At 40.7% G+C, this 21,308-nt stretch overlaps 1 protein-coding gene across 2 annotated transcripts; it reads right to left on the bottom strand.

Annotated features, from left to right (window-relative positions):
• Positions 1–5,342: 5,342 nt before the first annotated feature.
• ammecr1 (AMMECR nuclear protein 1) lies at positions 5,343–19,308 on the bottom strand. 2 transcript variants are annotated; one of them, XM_084374536.1, is made up of 6 exons: positions 18,572–19,308; positions 13,463–13,573; positions 12,057–12,171; positions 11,775–11,865; positions 11,550–11,646; positions 5,343–9,802 (listed from the first exon to the last, which is right to left on the bottom strand). In XM_084374536.1, exons 1-6 carry the CDS (start codon positions 19,045–19,047, stop codon positions 9,688–9,690), a joined length of 1,005 nt encoding a protein of 334 aa, XP_084230662.1. In that variant the 5' UTR covers positions 19,048–19,308; the 3' UTR covers positions 5,343–9,687. The 2 variants fall into 2 exon arrangements, with proteins under 2 accessions (XP_084230662.1, XP_084230661.1); XM_084374535.1 differs by lacking the exon at positions 13,463–13,573 and having other exon boundaries at positions 18,572–19,173.
• Positions 19,309–21,308: the final 2,000 nt, after the last annotated feature.

Here is a 21,308-nt window from a genome sequence, read left to right as displayed (position 1 = left end):
CATTGTGTTTACCAAGCAATTTTTTTTCTTCTCTAACCATGTTCAGATTAAATAATTAAATCTATTACTTTTTACTTGAATTTTACAATACAATACAAACACACATATTATCACAACACTTATCAACAGGCCCAACAACCTCAATACGTAACAAATAACATTAAAGGAAATTTTTTTGGATTTTTCTGGATTTTTTTTCTTGATGAATAAGTGAAGTTTATTGATGCTGAAGGCTGGAAAGACATTTTTATTTAATTAAAAAAATATACTCCTTTTTGCTCTTCTCTCTTTTTTGTCCTGAGATGGCAGTAATCTTTAGCATTAGGGTGACTTAAAAATGAGTTGGAAGACACTGAATAGTTTAAAAAATGTGGGGAAATTAACTTCTTCACTCTATTGCAAAGAGTTAGATAAAAAAAATGATACCACTTTCACACCTGTCTGTTCAATATGAAACAGGAGTAAGCAATTAGCTTAGCTGCTGGCTCCAGTTTCAGAGCGAAAACGGAATAATCGGAAAATTGAGTTCCCAACAGGGAAAATCACATGAATGCCCCCTCAAGTTAGAACAGAAGCTTTTTGGTAAACGACTTGGATGTCATATTTGCAGAAACATGGCACACGAAAGTAAACGGTTGATGATAAACCTTTAATTATTCACATATTGCATATTGCCTTTGTATTGGGTTGTAACCGCTGATGGTTGCAGGGCCCTTGCAGTGATTTAGATTAGTTAGAAATGTTAATGTGAAGAACGACTTCACATGAATGCACTATTAATCCCTTCATCTAGCTCTCAGCGAGGAAGCAAATAAACTTATTTTTCCATTTTCATTCTCAAACTATAAATAAAAGCGCCCAGAGAGCAGAAAACACTGATGCCAAGTTGCTGCCTGACTCATAAAAACTCAAGTTTTTGCCCTGTGTGTTTGGGTTCACTGTTCTCTCAAAGGCCAGACAGGGTAAAGAGCTTTAAGTGCAGCGCTTCAACTGAAGTGAGCTGCAGAGAGTTTTCACGGGCCTGTAGCACTTCATCATCGCAGACGGTCGGGAGAGGAGGTCGATCTAATACCACCACAGTGGCTGCAAAGAGGCCTCAAGGTGGCTGTGGATTAAGAGGAGGAATATGTTAAAATATGCTGCTCTTCTCTTCGAGCGCTTGTTGTCTATGCTTGAAACATACCACACAAAGCACAAGCCCACGACGTGGTGTCCCTTTCATAAAATAAACTTGAGGTTCCACTGTGATTTCAGTGTAGAGGAACGACAGAGAAAAGTGTCTTTTGACTTATTCTCTCTCTCTCTCTCTCTCTCTCTTTCTCTCTTTCTCTCTCTCTCTCTCTCTCTCTCTTGGTCAACGCAGACATAATCACTGCCAGAGGAAGTGAAAAGTACTTAGTGACAGCGTGTAATGGGATTGATAAGGTTGACACATTTTTGTCACACAAATGGCACCAAGGGCAGTGTAAATCCCCTGTGAAATAAATTGAATTGAATGGAAATGCTTTTTACGACACCAAATTCATTCACTCATCAGTATCATTTATTCAGAGTCGGACAGATGGGAACCCGGAGGCAGACTCAGGAGAGACAGTAAAGAGCTGGTTGGGTTCATGTGTGGTTACACGCAAGACGGCAGAATGAACCACCCAACTATCTCCGAGCACTTAGCCCTGGAGATCATGTAACAGCCAGTAATGTATTTTCAGATACACCTGCCCAGACTTCTCCTGACTCTGTGCTGAGCAAGCCATGTGTTTGCAGAGTTTGACACCAGAACAGAAAGCTTTGGAAGGCAAACGAGGGGAACATCCAAAGAACACAGTTAATAGAGCAATATGCATGACTGCCTGTCAAATTCATACTCAAGACAAATAGCGGGCAGCATGTCGTTAGAGTAACCGCTAACTGCTGCTAACTGTAGCTGCTGTTAGCTCAGTTAGCTGTGCAGCTAGGAGCCCAAATTGGGAGGTCATGCTCACAATGCCCATGATGACATTTTTATTTTTAGTAGATGCAGTATTTAGCCTACCAGCTAAGTTTAGCTTCTTAGCAATTCGCCAATTAGCACTAAACACTGCTGAGGCTGATGGGAACGTCAGCAGTTTTAAATGTATTCTGTCATTATCAAAAGTACTGGACAAGCTTAACGTTTGAGTTGGTTATTTCTATTTGTAAGTCACATTTGTAAGTGTAAGTTTTTCAATGCTTGGAGCAGCACAAACAAACTTTGTGCTGATCGTTGGCAGAAATTCTTGGGCAGATAAAAAGCAAACTATCACCTTGCCCATACCACAAAGGATATGTGAGGAAATATGTCCACCCATTGCATTTTAAAAGTTGTTTCAGTTCTGCTGACACCGTCTGATGTCTGACAAACAGGCCGATGTGAATTGACTTCCGACATCACACACTTTCATAATGTTTGGACTTAGGGCTGGGAGATATGCCATTAAAACAATATTGTGATATGTGTAGCCTTTACAGCATACGCAATATACATCTCCACAAATTGAAATATCTTCAAAAGCACTTAATAAATGCTGGGACTGGGCGACAAAATCAAACATCATAATATTGATGTTGTTGTTCTTTCATAAAATATTAACACAATGTGATTTTTGATAAATAATCATCAGTAACGTAGGGTTAAAAGACAACGCTTGTGTCAAATTTCAAAATAACGATCTAATATCGATAACAATATATCATTGATATATTTCCCAGCCCTCATGGACTAGAGGTTGCATCACAGTGTCACCATCATGATAAACACTGTAATTGTAATTCCATATATACCTTTAAAACATTGCAAGCCCTAAACTGGGTGGCTGGCAGCATCAGAAGTGTGGTCTGTTGCACCTAAAGTAATCTCACCTCAGGCTCCTTTTAGCAGCTACAGCTTTCAGTCATATCACGTGATCTTCATTTACCCAATTGTCCTGAAAAGGGCAAAATGATGTTAAGTTGCTGCTGTCACATGAAGAACTCCTTCCTCTCAGGAACTAAGAGCTCCCTTGTTTAGTTTATGCCATGGGTTTGTGAAAGGGTGTTTTATATCTTGAATTTGAACTGACCACTCGATGCCATTTCTTTTCAGTTACTGGAGACACAACATCCTCATTTAGCCCGCAGCCGTAGCATGTGTCCTGCATGTTCTACTGCTGGTCCAAGTATCAAATAAGCGTGTGACGGCTGAAGTGACTACATAACTTTAAAAGATCAACGCACACTATCAGATGGTGCCAGCAGGACTGGGACAACTTGATTCATTTTAAAGGGTCACTTTACATATGTTCTCAATCATCCCTGTTGGTATTTGTGCAACGAGATGGTTTGTTGTTTATTCATAACTCAGGTTTTGAGAAATTTGCCACTTGTACGTTACTGTAGGAGTGAACATGGACACCACAAAACAAATGCCTGAATGAAGCAACACTCAAGTTGGAAATGTTTCACAAATATTAAATAGCTGTGAGATGGCTGAAAATGGACAGAGGCCACAAAGAGCTACATGCTTATTCACCCTTATGCATTTACGAAACGTTACTTCAGAAACACGTTTCAAACTTTACAATAAGAATCACAAGGACCGTGGATCAATGGCAAAATTTGATGGTTTGATAAGAATTGCTTTATAAGTAAGGTTATTCAGAATAACTTAAAGGTTAAGCTATAAGTTAAGGAATGTCTACATAAAGAATAAATAAATAAATAAATATTTCTAAAATGAAATTTCATCAATGAAATGGCTTAGGTGTGAACTTTACAACATACACATTAAACCACATCTTTATCAACCATATGCTGACATTAGTTAGTACCTTAATTTGCATATACATCCTTAATAAATGTTAATAAGACAGGCTTATTATTGTATTAATAAACTGCTTGTTACTGTATCAACCAATCTAAGTGCTGTATCCTAGGCAACTGGACTTGTCCCAGCTTCTGGAAGACGTTTCACCTCTCATCCAAAGGGCTTCTTCAGTTCTAACTAACTGGAGGGGAGTTGGCAGGCTTTTATTGTTATCGATGTGAGACTATATGTCATCTTAGATCATTATTTTGAAATTTGACATAAGTGTTGTCTTTTAACCCTACGTTACTGATGATTATTTATCAAAAAGAGTCACCTTCCCACACGAAGGCTGGTTGGATCAACAACCCAGAAGTGGCCCTAATCACTCTGAAACTCAGAGCTCACACTGTCCTTAACGACCCTGTAAGGACACTCCCACAGAGATTAAAAGCCTGCCAACTCCCCTCCAGTTAGTTAGAACTGGAGAGAGGTCACACATCTTCAAGAAACTGAAACAAGTCCAGCTGCCTACAATTCAGCACTAAGCACTAAGAGCAAACTGATCAGCATGGATCAAGATCAACAAGCAAAAATGTTGACAAAGAATACAAGAAGTGAAATAACATGACGCAGAGACCTTTTGTTCAGCTGGTTCTATCACTAATCGGTTAATGATTCGATCCAAAACGTCTGTGGGTCTAAAGTGTGATCCACTCACATTGTTGTCTCAAGTGTCTGAATGAAGAACTCCCTTCTTGAATGTAAAACGTATGTGTGGATGTATGTGCTGAAAGAAAGTAGAATGACACATGTTCTCTTTTCAGTTGATTTTATATTTTTTTATTGAATAAATGATTTTAAAAGGTAATAACAATGTTTAAAACTACATTATCTTCACAGCCATCGCGTACATACTCAGATAACCCATCTATATATATTCTCTCAACCCTCCCCACACTTTTCTTTTGCAATTTTTTTCTAATTTCTTTTTTCTTTTGTTTGTTTTTTTTTCTTGTTTTTATTTTTGTGTTTTTTCTTTTCGAGTCATACTATCATAATAAATGCCCATTTCAAGTCGCGTCACACTAACAGCAATTCAATAGGAAAGGAGGAAGGGTCTAGCTCTACAGGGGGTGGATTTGAAGTTCCCAGTTCATATTATCCATCAACATTTTTCAAGTTACTAAAGCAGAAAAAAAAAGATCCAAAAATCGAAAGGAAAAGAAATAAAAGTTGGTATGAGGAGTTACACCAGGCAACCCTCCCAGCCCATCAGGCCACTGCAACAGAAAAAAGTCATTTTGTACAGTGACACGTCTTAGAAGTCAGTGTCTCAAAAATTCAGAACATAGAAAACCACTAAAATAATTTTGAAACTAGATCCAAAATATTCTTTTGAAAAGAATTTATTTTGATGTACAAAAACAGTCATTTTCTTTTTTTATTTTCTTTTTTAAAATCTTTTCTTAATAAAAATTTCAAACACAAGTTTATTGTAGTTCTTATTTCATTTGTCATTATCATTATTATTATTGTTTCATTTATTCTTTTTTTTTTTTTTTATTCATCTATCAGTGCGATTGTATACCAGTGCAGCTACTGGGTCCGGAGTAAAGAAAACAGGCTTTTTTCATCTTTAATGGCATAAAAAATAAGGAAAAATCCATCTTTTATACAAAGTATAACTGCTGGTCTTTAGGGAAAAAAACATTTATAAACCCATAAAGCTAGGAGGCACACCATGGGATTTTCATTTTTGTAAATAATAACAATAATAATAATAATAATAATAATAATAATAAACAAAACAAGTAACAACAATTTGCAACCATTTTTTTTTACCATCCTTGATGCCATGTACGGCTTCAGAGATAGACAATGAAAATTCATTGAAAAATCGGGTTGCGTCATAAGTCAAGACAGTTGAGAAATCGCACAAAAAAAAAGAAAAAAAAAAAAAAAGACATAAACAACATTTTGTCAATGCAGGGGTGTCTTTTGGAAGGACAGGAAGCCAGGCCTGTAGAGCAGCATCTGGGCATGGCCGCTGGCATCTTTGGTTCAGTCAAACATACGAAGGTAACATGAGCTTGAGCATTCCACGAAATATGAGAATGACCACGCAAGGAATGCTGAGGCTGAACTCTAACCCTGGTATGGAACCAAAACACAATCTGCTACAACAAACTACTAATGTCGTTCCATAAAATCCCATGAGGTATCGATGCTTTAAACAGTTAGTCAGTACAGAAGCGGGACTAGTTTCTGCGTGCTCTTTGTAAAACATTAACTCTGCGTCCCACTATAGGCGATGCTTACCTTCGACATGGTTTGAGAGGCAGCAAGAGAGCCTCGACAGCAGGACCTTTTCACTAGTCCGCAACTTTGCCTTTACAGAGGTCAAACGATTCAGCAGCTAAAGGAAAACGGGAGGATGTGCTCGGAAAAAGAGCAGCGTCCCATCTTCCAGGAGAGGCAACGACCACTACTACTGCCGACATCTACCGAACGACACACATCACACCTTGACAAACTAGGCCATGAGGTCGGGCCACAGTGTGGGTGGGGAGCAATTGAGGGGGGGAGGGGAGGAGGCTACGCGTGACTTCTTGTCCTTTCAAACCTGCAGGGGTGTTGACTTGCACTGGTAGGAAAAAAAAAAAACACCTGTTGAACAGATCTGCATATATCAAGGATAGTAAAGGTAACACATGTAGGATTTTCTCTTCATATATCGCTGTTCAAATTGTAATAACGACCACTGACAGTACATTCTATAGCCCCATTATGACTGCAGGGACTTCTACCTCTTCATTATATATGTAAGAATAACGGTCTGTTTTTCCCATAGGGAATTGATCCCAAATCACCCACATTGAACTTAAAAAGCACAGATTCATGGGGCTACTGTTTGTTTTCGGTGAGTGTCACATCCTTCGGTATTAAAAATGTGCCGTCATAACTCGATTCACAGCAATATACTCAAGAGCAAATCTTACATGTAGCATCTTTAAGTATGATATGATCAATGAGTCCGCATGACCAGTCACGAGCAGTGACCACCCCAATATGAGGTCCGATAGCACCATATTTGTCTTTTAAATCTCTTAATGGTTAATAAGAGTGTCTAAGCCATAGATCAAGCATATCATGGATAAAACCATAGGTCTCATACTCATACATACATGCAACAAAATACATTGCATGTGTATACAAAGACATATATGTAAAAGAGCATGGTCAATTTGGTTTTGCAGCAGAAAAATTCAGGTTGTGCTGTATTAAATGGACCAGGAAATGAGTGCCTGACTGTTCCCCTTTGAAACGTTCGATGTAGTGTATTTATCATAAATGCATACATTTTACAAGAGGCATGAAAGTGTCTTCCCATGGTTTCAACGTTTAGGGTAATACCACCACAGTGCCTGACTGTTTTTGAGAGAGAGAGAGACAGAGACAGAGACAGAGAGAAAGAGAGAGAGAGAATGTGGGGCTTTCAAAAATGAAAGAATTGAGGACCAGCAGCAGGGTAAGACTTGAGCAAACAGGAGACTGCAGGCATACAGGAGCCCCCATATGTCAGAGATAGTATCAGCAATAGCATTCGAGTGAGAAAAACATCATCTGAGGCCATTTCCTACACTGTGGTGTGAGGATGGAGCTGGGAAAGAGCCAACCATGGGACGCAGGGAACACTCAGAGCATCATCTACTGGTCCATCGTTTATTAAATCATTCATTTAAGGCAACACAACTTAAATCTGGGTCATTTCGGGTTACTGTGGATGGAGTGCCAAAAGCCCTTGACGTTTTGCATAAAGAAAAATAACCTGTCAGTTAGTAAAGGCTGTTACGAAGACAGATGTTGGTCAAGTAACAAGAACCTCTCAAAAAATTCCAGTTCGCAAAACTAAAACCCAAAGCGAGCGGATCGACACGTTGATCCACAACGGTTCAGAACATTCTGGAAAAGCAAAATCCAACTAGCCTAGTGTGTGTGGATGTGACTCACAACAAGTAATATTTGGATGGGAAATGGCTTCTTAAGTCCTTACAAAGCCCTGGCTTTTTTTATTTGTAGACCTTAACTGCAAGCCGCTCGGCCCCATGCAGAGATTCTGCTCTATCTAATGCGACTGTGTTTGCTCGAACCTACTGCCAAACAGCTGACAAAACAGACCACGGATCGGAACATTTCCTGTGCCGTGGACACACAGATCAACGGGATCTCACTGAACAGCAGAGTATCAGAGGAGAGAACGGCGGTAGTGCGGTTTCGACAACTAAAATCGACTCACTGCAGCTGCTTGAGACTCTATGACATGCACTTCTAAATGACACGAACATGTTTATTTGATCACTTACTTTGTGCGTCAAGTGGTGTGTCTTCATTCAAAATGACAATTTTAATACATCATACTATGTGGATGAGTGACAATGGTTAGCTATAATCTGAAAAGGCAAGACAATGTTTCCACGGTGACAATATACAAGACGTGTGACAAATGACTGAAACGGCCAGGTCTGACTGGTATTCAGTGATGCAGCCCTGCCTGAGGCTGGCTGGTGTAAGGTTGCATTCAGAGGTTTAACATCCAATATATCAGAGGTTACCCAATGCAAACACTTCAAGCCAAACAACAGACGACTCTTACAAAGTGTGGAATAAAAAGAGAATATGGCTTTAAGTAGTTATAGCATGTCCCTGTCAAGTGACTCCCTGCCAGTTAACTCAGAAACCAACAGACACAGTAAATTTAAATCAAAGCATTGTTCATGCACTTACTTTTTTTTCTTCTTCTAGGGACCTGCAGATACGCCTGCTCCCCCTCTCCAATGCGGGGAGATCAGACCCACTTGTGGCCCATTTTACAAATATAATTAACAAATCACCTGCGCAGACAAAATGGCTTCCTCCACAATTACCTTAAATCTAAACAAAAAAGTTCAACAAAAAAAAAGAGGGAACGTAGCTGTAAGCTCTAGCCAAACAAACGCAGTTCAAGGTTTACAGGTTCCACCACAAAACACTACAAATACTCAGGAGGAGGTTTCCAAAAAAAATCTCTGTAGGGAATCTTTAGGTAAAATCCAATTTCTAATTGACTCTACTGGTTTTTATCTTGTGGCAGACCAGCATCTATATCCACACACAGAAATACACACGATTGTGACCTTAAACAATAAACACTACCAGCAAGGGCTGGTTAAAGGGCGTCACAATCCTACAATCTATACTTTGGAGTACACGGATCCCAATATATAGTTCCAACTACAACACTACAAGAGTTTACAAGGCTAAAACAACCTCAACAATCAATCGTTTTTTTTCTTTTTTTGAGAGGAATCAGAATACAGACGACACAGCCTTTGAGAACTGCAGTTGCCTTGCTACATGGAATACATGTCTGGATAGTAAGATAAAGAATAGAAGGAAAAAAACGAGGAATTTTCTTAGTAAATGTAAAATCGTAGCAAAGCCTAAACGATATAAGCGCAAGGCTAATCCACCGGAAGAGACCTTCTTCCATCCACAGACTCCATCACCTGATTAGGTTTCGCTTAACATACTTAAGATTAATAAAATCTAGTATTTGTTTGATTTTTCAAAAAATATGAATGAAGGGGGTTATAGATATAGGTATACATATGCTGCAAAAACTTAACCATAGGCAAAGAAAAAAAGAAACGTGGATTTCTTGCCATAATCAAATGATGCTTCGTTGCCACCCGTTGCCATGTCAACGTCTGGGAGACGGCCAGCATGGCAACGGAAACAATCATCATAAAATGGTACAGTAGTAGAAATAGCTAGACCAGGAGGGGGCGGGCTCTCCTGGGAAAAGGTCCGCGGAGAGGTCCAATGATTGGTCATGCGGCTCGCTGTCAGGAATAATGGTTGTAGGGTGGTAGAGGGTGCCCAATGCCATTCTGGTAGTGGTGATGCTGGCGGTGGGCGATGTACTCTGCATAACCCATTGTCATCTTCTCGCTACGGTACCTAGGAATGAGAAGAGAAGTGTCGGTAAAGGCTCGGTGACCCCTGTGTCACGTTAGGAAAGCTGTGATAAGCCTCAGTCTGTACCTACTGTGACCCTGTACAATCTATTCAACATACAACAGACTTGTTTGCACATTGCTGAACTCTCAGTGGACAGTTTTTAAAAAAGTATAAAAATCGATGGTGCAGAACCAGAGATATGGTCTTTTTTTATTCCATGCATTATTGTTCCCCATCGAAAGCTGACACCTACCTTACCCACAATGCACCTCAGATGCCAACAGTTCATTAGGATGTTTGGGTGAGATGCTAGTGGCAGCATCACTTGAGGCACTTTATCAGATTAAATGCAGCTCCCTCTGGAGTCACAAAGGCTTTATACAACTTTTTGGCATATAGTTATAGGCATAGTTTGCAAGTAGTGCTCCTCAAAATCTAGAAACAGACTTTGTGGCAGAAGATATGGTGCATCTCAAAAGCAGGACAACACTGGCTTAGATCCCATATGTGACAAAACAAAACACTAATGTGCTACTGTGCATTAGTCATTAAGTTTTAGTATTTTATGTTTTGTGTTTGGTTACATGGTCCAAAGCAGTGATGTTGATGGTTTTTCTGGGACCGAATTTTCATTTGAATGAGTCTACAATAAAAATTGTGTTTTTGACTGACTGCAGTGTTGAACTAGTGTTTGATGTAATTAAGGCTAGAGCCTGGCCGATATAAAATAAATAGGTAATAATGTGGAAAAAGATGCTTGGGTAGGTTATAATCATTAAACTCCACATGAAGTTTACTTCAGTGGCGATGTTAATTTAGACAATACAGTTTATTGTTAAACCATAAAATATCCTGCCTCCATTAAATATCATGTCACAAGTGAACCACATTCCAAGGTTCCTTGCAAAGAATGTGTGGATATCAGCTGATATATATCAGAATTGTTCTGGCCCTTGTTCGGGCTCCGATAAGGGCTGAAATGAAAGCCGCAACACTGTGGTCATGTGATGCCTTTATGGAATGACCATGAGCTCATTAAATTCATCACCCTAATTTATATTTTTGTTAAATTTTTCAAAGTTACAGGGCCGCATAAAGTGTATCATATGAAACGTAATTACCACAATAATCATTTATTAGTTCTAACCATTGATTCTCTTCTATCCTATTTTCAAAAGCTTCACATGCCCTTTAACACATGGGGGATTTTTTGTGTGTGTCTGATTATTATTAATTATTTTTAGGCTCGAGTACTGCTGATAGCTGCAGTTAAAGTTCAACTGAATATGTAACACACAGATTTTAATTACAAGTGCTTACAGTAAACACAGTTCTCTAATGTGGTAATGTCCATACATTGATTACGGTTAGCCAGTTGACCATACTGACAAAACGTCTCGTAAAATACGGCTCCCTTTGCTCACAGTGGCTCTTCTAATGACACCATGCCATGTTGGGTTCTATTAAATACTACTGGGAGTATGTTTTATGGCTTTTATTGAACAGAATTCGCCAGCATTTAGCAGTAGGTTAACTTGCTCTCATGTTGTGATCCCTGAGACCATGAACACGGGATCTCGTCTGCGCAAGATGGATACACAGATGTTAGTAATTTGTGATGGGGTTCTTTTGACACCAGGATGCAAACCTAGCAATATCACTGTGAAAGTATGTGGCAAACAAAGTACATCTGTGACATTAATATACGACCATGTTTGAAGATAATTCAGTAAAAGTGTATTCTCACCTGGTTAACTTAATGGTCTTCCTGAAGTCATTTGTGATGGGAGCTTTGTAACCTCCCTTTCGTAGTAAGGAATCTATGGTTTGAATGTGGTCCCAACCTTGATAAAATAAAGCGTTCAATCTCTTTACACATTCCTGAAAGTCCACATCTAGAAAAACACTACATCACATTGTCTTTATAAAAAGCAGATGAGACTGCATTGTTTTGGGGCACAAAAGATCTCACCTTGCTCCTTTGCAACCTCTGGTAGGTAGGTGGCGGTGCGCTTTGATCCTTTTTCATTGAAAAACTCTATCCTAATACCGTGAACACCCACCTAGAATTCAAGACAGGAATAACAAAGAAACCATGTATTTTACCTCCATAAATTACTGGATCCAACAAAGTCAAATTCAACACTTTTACATTTTTGTTTGCATCAAGGAGCTGCTGTGCATTTATAGCAGAAAGAGTGAGACACCTATGAATCAGAGTGTCAGCAGTCTCAATGCAAAACATGTCTCTTACCTCCCAGTCAAGGTAATCACCGACGTCTTCAAAGTTGGTGAGAAGAGACACTGAGCAGAAGAGGCGAGGCAGCTCATCCCTTGTCATAGGGGGGAAGCGGCTGTCTTTAAGGGCACTGGAGACATACAAGCACAAAGAACATACCACTGTAAGAGGTGATTCAGAAAATAGTTATCACAGTCGAGTATCAAGAGGGCCAGTAGGTTGATTGCTATGTTTAGGATTTGAATGCAGTGCACTCCAGTAATATTTCCTTTTTCTTTTCTTTTTTTTAAATTTTCATTCACACTTCCAGCATGAGATGAAAGATCATCAAGGCCTTTTTTATCCAATGTAGATGGTCTATGGACATACAGAGGCCAGCATGGTCTCAGCAGCTAAGTGATGTTTCTAATGCATGTGTCAGCACACAATACCAGTAAGGAGCTGCGTGTTTTTGCATGCATTTGACAGGTCAGCTGTGTCTGCCCTCGGGTCAAGAAATGCTAATGAAGAAATTCTACACCATTTTTTTACTGTGGGCTCTGTTTACGCTCAGGCTTTACATAGACTTAAGGCTTTAGTTCTTATCACCTGGCCGTGTGCTGCCTCTCATTGCGAGACAAGTCATGTTATGGGTCACGTGACATTTAAAAATCAGTATCATTAATATTGAATTCAGATTTCTTATTGAACACTTGTCCACCAAAGTGAGGCAGTGCCTGACCAGCGATTAACCCACCAGCTGGACAATCCAGTGATCGATTCAGATCAACCACCAATGTGTGTTTAACCCGTGTGCTTATGTTTGCCTGGAAAGGGTATAACACTGTCGAATACAACTACACAAGGACTCTTTATTATCACAATGTCACAGTTTTGAATTAAAACATAGTTACAATAGTCCTTACATTACAGTAATAGTAAAGTTACCAATACATTTCATTTGTGGCACTGCCTATCCTCTATATGTCAGTGCCAGCTCATCAAGAGTGAAACTATTTTATCAACTTTCTACATCATCCTCAGTGTTAATATAAATCATGTTGCTAGCACACTCCAACTGCTGTTTTTCTAACTGTTAATGAAAAATGCTTACACATACAGAGTATATACTTTCTTCTCTTTTTTTATAATAAAATCTAATTCAGCCTTCATGGGGGAAAAAATGACTTTAGGACATTCAACTTTTTAGTTTGTGAACCCCCAGGACCTGGGATCAACAAGATACATGCTCCACACAGCGTTACAGCAAACTAAGGTTAAAAGTAAATACTGTGAAAAAAACAACAACAGTTTTATTAGTTCCGAGGGTAATTTAGCACTCGTGATTGCAGAAAATCGCCCATTTTAAAAGGGTCTTGTTTCCAATACACTTGTTCACAGTAATTTATTACAATGTCATTCTAGCAATAAAAATATCTTACCTGGTAAGGGTGTACTCCCTGAGTCCTGAGTGCAGATTCATGGCAGAAAATGTACCTATACAACCCCTCAACCGCTTGTCTCTGCCTATTTTCCATGTGACAAACAGCGGGCTGAAAAACAACAAGAGGAGATCATGTTAAAGAAGTTTAACTTTACTAACATGTACACCACATGTACATTTCTGTTGTGTAGAAAGTTGGTGGATACAGCTCACTGTACACATCACCAGTCAACTCTGTTTCAGTGTGCCACAGTTGTTATTCACATCAGGCAAAACTGGCACCATTGTCTTTTACACCACAATGGATCAGTTTTCATCCAAGTCTGCAGGCTTTTGTTCATAGCCATCTGTCCACCCATGACTGGATAACTATCTTTTTCCCCGAAGCAATACATTTTACATGTCATGAAATATGGCGAAACATCTTCCGGTAAAGAACATGAGCATGTGCATTAGCCAAGAGAAAGCCAAATTGATTACAAGAAGAACTTCAAACAAGACCAGATGTAACTGAGACCATCTTGCGATGGTATCACACCAGCTGCAATGCCCGTCAACATGTTCACGCTCCGGCCCATTACTTCATTATTGCACGAGTACTCAGTACTAATGGGTAGGACCATGCCCATCTTTGAACTAAGCCTTTTTCTTTTGGTATCAGGTGCACACATCTAATTTTCCTGACTGCATCTGCAGTTGCAACACTATCATGGTGACAAAATCTGTCCACAGACAGACAGGGTGCAAACCATCTGCACTATACTGGGTGTTAACAATTGGAACTGGGTTAAAATGATCCGCAACTTAAAACAAATGTGGGCAAGGGGCCTTAAGTGGGGGACCAATTGCTACTTTCCTACTTCCTACCTCCCTGCACCCTTACTGAGACGATTCCCATCTTCTAGGTGTTTGGGTGACCACTTCAAGGGAGGTCCTTTGTTTTCTATAGTTGGGAGGATGGATACAGCAAAGCTTTTTCTCTCCCTCTCTCTCTCTTGCTTTACTCATGAAAAATATGTGTAAATCAAACTGTATAAAGGGAAAAGAGGGGGGAAAAATAAACTGAGAGTTTCCCTTATGAATAATTTTCAATACAACAATCAACTGTCATAGTATTTTTTCATGCATTAAGTCATGAGTCAGAAGTCCCTTAGTCTTTGAAGTTAAATGCTTTAAAATCCCAATTTTCTTAAAAGAAACATACATGAGACAACTCTCTTTGAACCAACCTTTAAATTTTATTTTTAGCTTTTTCACACATTAAACAATTGTTTTACAAAATCAAGATCAAAATTTGAAGTTCTGATTCAGTGAAGTATTTTTTTTAAAAATGACAAAAGGATGAAAATATTACAGCTACAACAGAAAGGTGCCAAGAGTCTAATGAAAAACAAAGTGATGTCGAGTACATTTTGACGTGTAACAGACATTTCACCCAGCAGTTCCTCCTCAGAAAACCTTTGCACGGTAACTGTCCTATGGCTTCAGTTGAGGAAAGGCTGCCGTCTTCTGGTGTTGTCCTAAAACAAGGGAGCAACAGGGGCAAAGGTCGATGAAGAAAAGAAAATATTGCTTGTGTTCACAATTTGGATAAGATAACATGTTTGTTAGCTGGCTACAACTTTCAAATTGTAATCTTATTTTAGCTGTTTCTTTAGCACACTATAGCTGCAAAATAAAGAAGCTTTCAATAAACACGTTAGCTTACATTACACATATCGCCCCACTAATTAACTTTTTAATTAACCATTTTAAGTTATAAAACCATCAAGTCAACTAAAGTTAACTAGCTTAAATAGCTGGTTGGTTATACCAACGTACCTGCAAGAGCGCTCGCTGGCTGATGTGGTCCAGTGGTCTTCACGCAGTCAAAATGAAGAAATGTGTTTTTATAGGTATGCTGTTTTGGCTGCGGCAGCTACCTTTGTGTCACAGCTCTCAGCATGTGTCCCTCCATTTACAGAAGACTTGCCGTTTTTATTAAATGTCAACAACATGTAAGCCAAACAGTGGGTCACCTCACTAGACGGCAACACGCACCATCTCAACGGGCTTCACAATTGCTTTGGGTTACACCATTATCATTTTGAAATGAATTGGGATATTTACAAAAAGCATGGTTCTTACTTTCAATGTTTTCGTGCCGCTGTCTTTGAAAAATTATCACATCCACAATCTGAGGCACTACATTGTTTACTGGCTGAGCACAGCACTGCGTCTTTGTCAAATGTTGTGTTTGTTCCGAGCATTTCAATAATTCAATCTGACAATGCCCCCAAGTGAAGGACATGCCGAGGACACCACAGACCAGAAGTATGAGTTTCTCAGACCTGTGGGAGTTTCCACTTTGGAGGGCATTTGCCAACTACATTCCTAGTTATGGTTGGCAGGCTGGGGTTAGACCTCGGTTTCAAGTGTGTTCTGTGTTGACCCTTAAAGGCTGACATTCCCGAGTTCAATGAGAATGGGGTTCATTTTCTACTGAAGGTTTAAATATGTTCAAATCAGTCATGATGTCACATGCCCATAGTTCGGCATCTATTTTAAGTGAAAACTTTTTCTTTTTTTTCTAAACTGTGGGCTCTCAGTGTGTAAAACTCACTGACTGAGCCTTTATGAACACTTCCACTGCCTTTGCTGGGGAAAATTACTCAATTCACACTGATAGAAAAATACAAATGTAAATGTAAGGATGTACATGGCAGTACTGTCTAGTTCTTCGTCCAAAAAAAGGAAAGATTATGTTGCTGTCTTCATCTGTTATGATCAGATAACATTACTAAAAACCAATTTAAGTTATCATTGTATTATTCTGGGAGTCAGCAGCTAACTCTTAGTTGTATCAAACCACATTCAAAATTTGAGCTTTACACGATACTGCCAACAAAAAAAAGGCCTCACACACTCCAACAACGAGGCACTTAGTCTGATTGCACAGGTGATGTCAGTTAATGTTTATGAAGGTTTAATGCTTAGCGCGGACATTGGGACTGGGCCTTGGAGAGAGCATTTTAGAGGGCATTATTACATTAACATACTAACAGCAGATTTTTTGCGTGCGTTAACAACGGCAACAATAATCTGGTTTGCTCGGCTCTGGCAACACTGAGGAGAACAGTCTTTAAAAGGAGTGTGGATGAATCAACAGTAGAAGCCATGTATGAAATCTGTAATGTCTGAAAATGAATTCACAATTTAAAAAAACAAAAAAAAACAGAGTGTTTGATCTGCGTTTATTTGACATGAATTTGGTTAATCTAGTTAACACTAAAGGCACAGAACAGTGAGCTGTATCCACCATGTATGGCACACGTCAAATCATTTTTCCAGTGTTTGCCACACCACGTTGAGTTTTGAATAGGTTCTCACATTTGAATGCGTAAAGCCTTTTGCCTGGAGTTGGTTTGGAGATGGCCTCTAGATAAAAATGTTAGTGTGACAGACTTTGAAGCTAGGGCTTGATAGTTAAGAGGCTCTAACACTTGGGATTTTCTTTCAAAAAAGGTCAACATGCCAATAGCAGCATTCCCACAGACTCATAAATCAATGCAGCCTCTACCATAAATGCAAAAATACCCATTTGATGTGAATGTGCAAAGTAAGTAGAAATGGGAACTGGTTGATTGTGTACATACAGTGTGTATGAGAGATCACTTCCTGTAATATATAGCGATTACCAACAAACAGCTTCAGGCTGTTTGTGCTTTTTACATAAATACACGCCATTCACAATTCAAGTGTAAAATCAGAGTTGAGCGCAAGACTGCCCTCAACTCTAATTTTACACTTGAATGTGTCACATGACAGCGAAAAAGGACACATTTTACAAACATATTATTATTATTATATATACATATTTTGACACCTTTTAAAGTGGCCCTTGTCATTAAGTTACTCCAGAGTTTCTATGAACTGTGACCTCAATTGTGAACCATCCCTTCGTAGCCTCAAAGTGCAAGTTAAACGCCCATAAAGTCATGTACTATCACATTACAACACTTGTATAAGGAGGGGTCAATACATTTCAGCGGAATGCGGTTGTAGGCAGGACATGTACATTTAATCTTCTTGTAGTTAAACTGCTCATAACACGACCAACCTCGTGTTTAATAAATGCTTCAAGTGTTTGAACGTTGTGCTTCTTAGTTTGTCACACATATTAAAGACTGTCATGATGTTTACAGTGACATTTGGCCATAAGGAACTGCTTATTCCTCAGCACCAACCACATTTTCTTTGTTGGTTGATGCTAAATCGGCTGTCATCCTGAGTTTCCCTCGACTCGACAGTTGGCAGAAAGCAGACATGCTGTAAAACGACTGAGCTACATGACCAGTTATCTCTCGCTGACGGCAGAGAGACGTTTTAATACATTTACCATTAAATTAATTACCGCAAGCTCATTAGTGGCTGGTTGCTAAGCTAATGCAGCGGATAGCTAACAAAGCTAAGCCTAGTGGCAATCCGGAGTTCATTGAGGGCAACTTAAAAGAATAAGAATACTAACATTTACTTTTCAAGTTTTATATTATTGTAGTTTTAACGGTCTATCGTAACTGTCAAAACTGCAGCCGTTAAACCGAAAAAATAAGCGATGTTATCTTACTCGTTCCACCCTTTTTTCTTTTAGCTTAAGTGTTAGTGGCTCGCTAATGCTAGCCAGTAGCACACAGGCTTAGCTAACGTTAGCCAGTGTTATTCGAGTTGGATAAACAGTGTAGCAAAAATATTTTTTTCTGCCAAGTAGCACGGGAAATGTAAAAGTGACACGGTACATCATTCAGTCATGTGCACCATAGCTTGGTAACCTCGTTTAAAACCATTCATTGTAACGACAATGTGAGGTGAGTGCAGCTACAGGCCAGTGCAGTCAGTCTCTTTCGACGAGGCCCAAATTCCAACTTGGACAAATTAAGCTAGGATCGGGAGGTTTTAACGTTAAATTCAGCAAAAGTAGAATGTTGTTTCGATGTGACAGTTTGTGCCCTCAACAGTGAAGCGGGATCCAGAGGTGAATCAGCCAAGAGTGCCGCAAAAGACATTTGCTGAAAGAGCACATCAATGAGCTTTGACATGCAGCAAAACAACAAAAGACAAAAATACTCACTAGGGATCATTTGTAAACCTGGGTGTTCTCGGAGGTTGGTATCCGTACAGATGGCAATAAAGCACGTCAAAACAGAAGCAGCACATCTCCGCTGAGACGACCATTTTTCTGCCTCCACTTCCCGAACCGGGTCCCGAGCTGAGATTCGGGGAGAGGCCGGATGAAGTGTAACCGGCCGGGGCTGGGGACAGAGCGTTTGTGCCGCTGCTACCACTACTACTACTGCTGCCGCTAACGTTACCCCCGGGTCCCCCCAGGCCGTTGGCTCTGCTCACGTTCGCCCCTGCTGCAACGGTCGCGGAGGAGCCAATCCCCAACTCCGAGCCACAATGTCCGGTTCCTGCCACCCCGCTTCCCGCCCCCACCCCGCCGGGACCCCCCGACCCGGGCGATCCCGACAGTTTCTGCTTCTTCACCCCGCAGCACCCGGCCGCCATCTTGGAACAATCTGCACCGACACACCGCTTCCGACCCATAACCGTCACCGCGGGAAGGGTGGGGGGGAACGCCGACCAGACGTAGAAATCCCACTGCGTTGATACGTACGACGGACAATACTCCACTTTCACTCTTTTATTTTTTTTATGTCGGACGACGAAATAACCGATGTGGTGAGAAGACTGCAATGTCACCCTAGCGTTGCCTTTAAAAATGCGTGACTTCGCTACGCAAAATCCATAGCTGGATGAGCGTTTTTTCCATGAGTAGTCAGCCAGTCCAGCTTTGGACCACGGTGTTCCAGCGGATCACCGATAACGTCAAGTCCCAGCAGAAATATTCACCCCCTTTCTCCCTAATACGCCACCATCCGAGGCGATCTCAGTCAGTTCCCCCCGTCAACATACAAGTTCAGGGAGTGCACAGTCCGAACAGGCCGCAGATGACAGTAGCCAGGCGGTCCAGATGTGAAGCCGACAGCCAGTGTGCTGTAGCCCCGCAGCACACCTCTCCAAGTGGAAGCCGGGAGCTTGAGTACGCAGGACCCATAAGCTTCAGCACAAATTGCGCACAATGTCTTGGGCAGCGTAGCTTCTCATTGCACCAGCTTGTTTGCCACAGCCTCACGAACTTCTAATTACACAACAGGCCCAGTATGTTGGAATTCCAGACGCTGGGATAACGCAGAGTAAAATGGCATCTGACAATGCGGGGTTGGCATGGCACAATGAACCGCGTCAGCACCGAGCAAGTCATTTCAGTAACGTTAGCCCACAGTTTGCACCTGCATGATGTCTGCTCTCTGGACCTGGTTTTAAAAGGAAGGAAGGAAAAAAAAAAAAAAAAAAGGGAAAAATATCTCAATAACACCCCAGCGTCAGATGCAGAGCTGAAAGTTTTCAGTACAGGTTTGTTTGGAGGTTGTCATCCGTTTATGGGGATACACAGAGAAGATCATTCTAGTCCGGGGAAACCGTGAGAAATCCTCCGGGTTTGGCAAACCCTCGCTCCGCACCCGTCTCTCAGCTGCTACCATTCAGTGCTGTTCGGGTAGAAGCCCTGTGATCAGTCTGTGTGCATCGGTGTCGTCGGCACTCCGGAAGCGGATTCAGAAAAATGTGTTGCGCCCAGTTCTACACATAATGCGTAGCTTCTGGGGGTATCAAATGTGCAATTCAGAAGAAACCTACGGTGCTGTGCAAGCATGCGCGCTCTCGACGTCCGTACGCGTGTATGCGTGCGTGCGTGCGTGCATGCGTGCGTGAAAAAAGTATCGGTATCCCTAAGCTATAAAAGGCATACAGCCATAGATAGTTGGTCTTTAGGTGCTGGACTTCAGTGGATCATGTAAAGGGAGTTTTGATTTGCCAGTGTCTTTGTGTTTATTCTTGCAGCAGTCCTCTCTCTGCCTCCATGTAACAATGTTTTCTTGTAAATAGTCCCTGTTCAAGCAATGTGTCGATTTGTTTTGGATTCAGAGTGACTGACATGATATCTCAGGGCCGTCAGTAGATATTCTCTGGGCCTCGTGACCACCACATCTTATCCGGGACCCCGAAGCTGTAAACATAAATAGTGAAATGTCTCCGGTCCATGTCAGTCTTCATAGAGCGCCGCTTTCAGAATCAGGAGCCGTCCCTTGTCTAAATGTCAGTGATTAATATACATCGTAGGATCAGCTGACGATGATGACCATGCCCTGACTCACAGTGCTGCAAAATGAAAACACTGTATGCCTGACGGAGTGAAATATGGCCTGGGTGGGGGGCACGGGGGCAGGAGAGCTTGATCTCTGGGTGCTGGGTGCTAAATAAAACATGTAGACGTTGACATTATGGATTTCATTCTAGGCCCTCCCCATGCATTAAAACTAATGTCAGCCTCATACACCCCCACTTTAACTGAGTTTAAGGCGACATGTGTATGGCTGACGACTGTCTGGAAACTGTCTGCTCCTGTAATATAAAACTCAAGGCACAAATGACTCGGGCAGTTGTTTTTCCGTACTTTATTTTTCAAATTAATTCATGGGAAATGTGTCAGGAGAGATATATTTGGTTATTAGTCATCTCTCTTCAAGGTTTGCGGTCCAAAATAGATTTTAAAACTTAGTCTTAGCTGTATACTTTGGGGGGAATAAAACGATACGCAACATCAGACTTATAAATCATCTGAGAGGAAGGTGATCCCTGTCGCTCAGCATTTAAAGCCTGGCTGACAATAGAGAACAGGGTGATGAAGTTTAGACTAGCCTGTAATATCCTAAGTGCTATTTGCTTCATGTGAGGTGTTGATTCTC

The sequence above is a fragment of the Pagrus pagrus genome (assembly GCF_965226575.1).
Source record: "Pagrus pagrus genome assembly, chromosome: 14".
Classification (NCBI taxonomy): domain Eukaryota; kingdom Metazoa; phylum Chordata; class Actinopteri; order Spariformes; family Sparidae; genus Pagrus; species Pagrus pagrus.
Note: the sequence above shows the minus strand (reverse complement) of the source record. Positions and strands in the feature narration are given on the sequence as shown.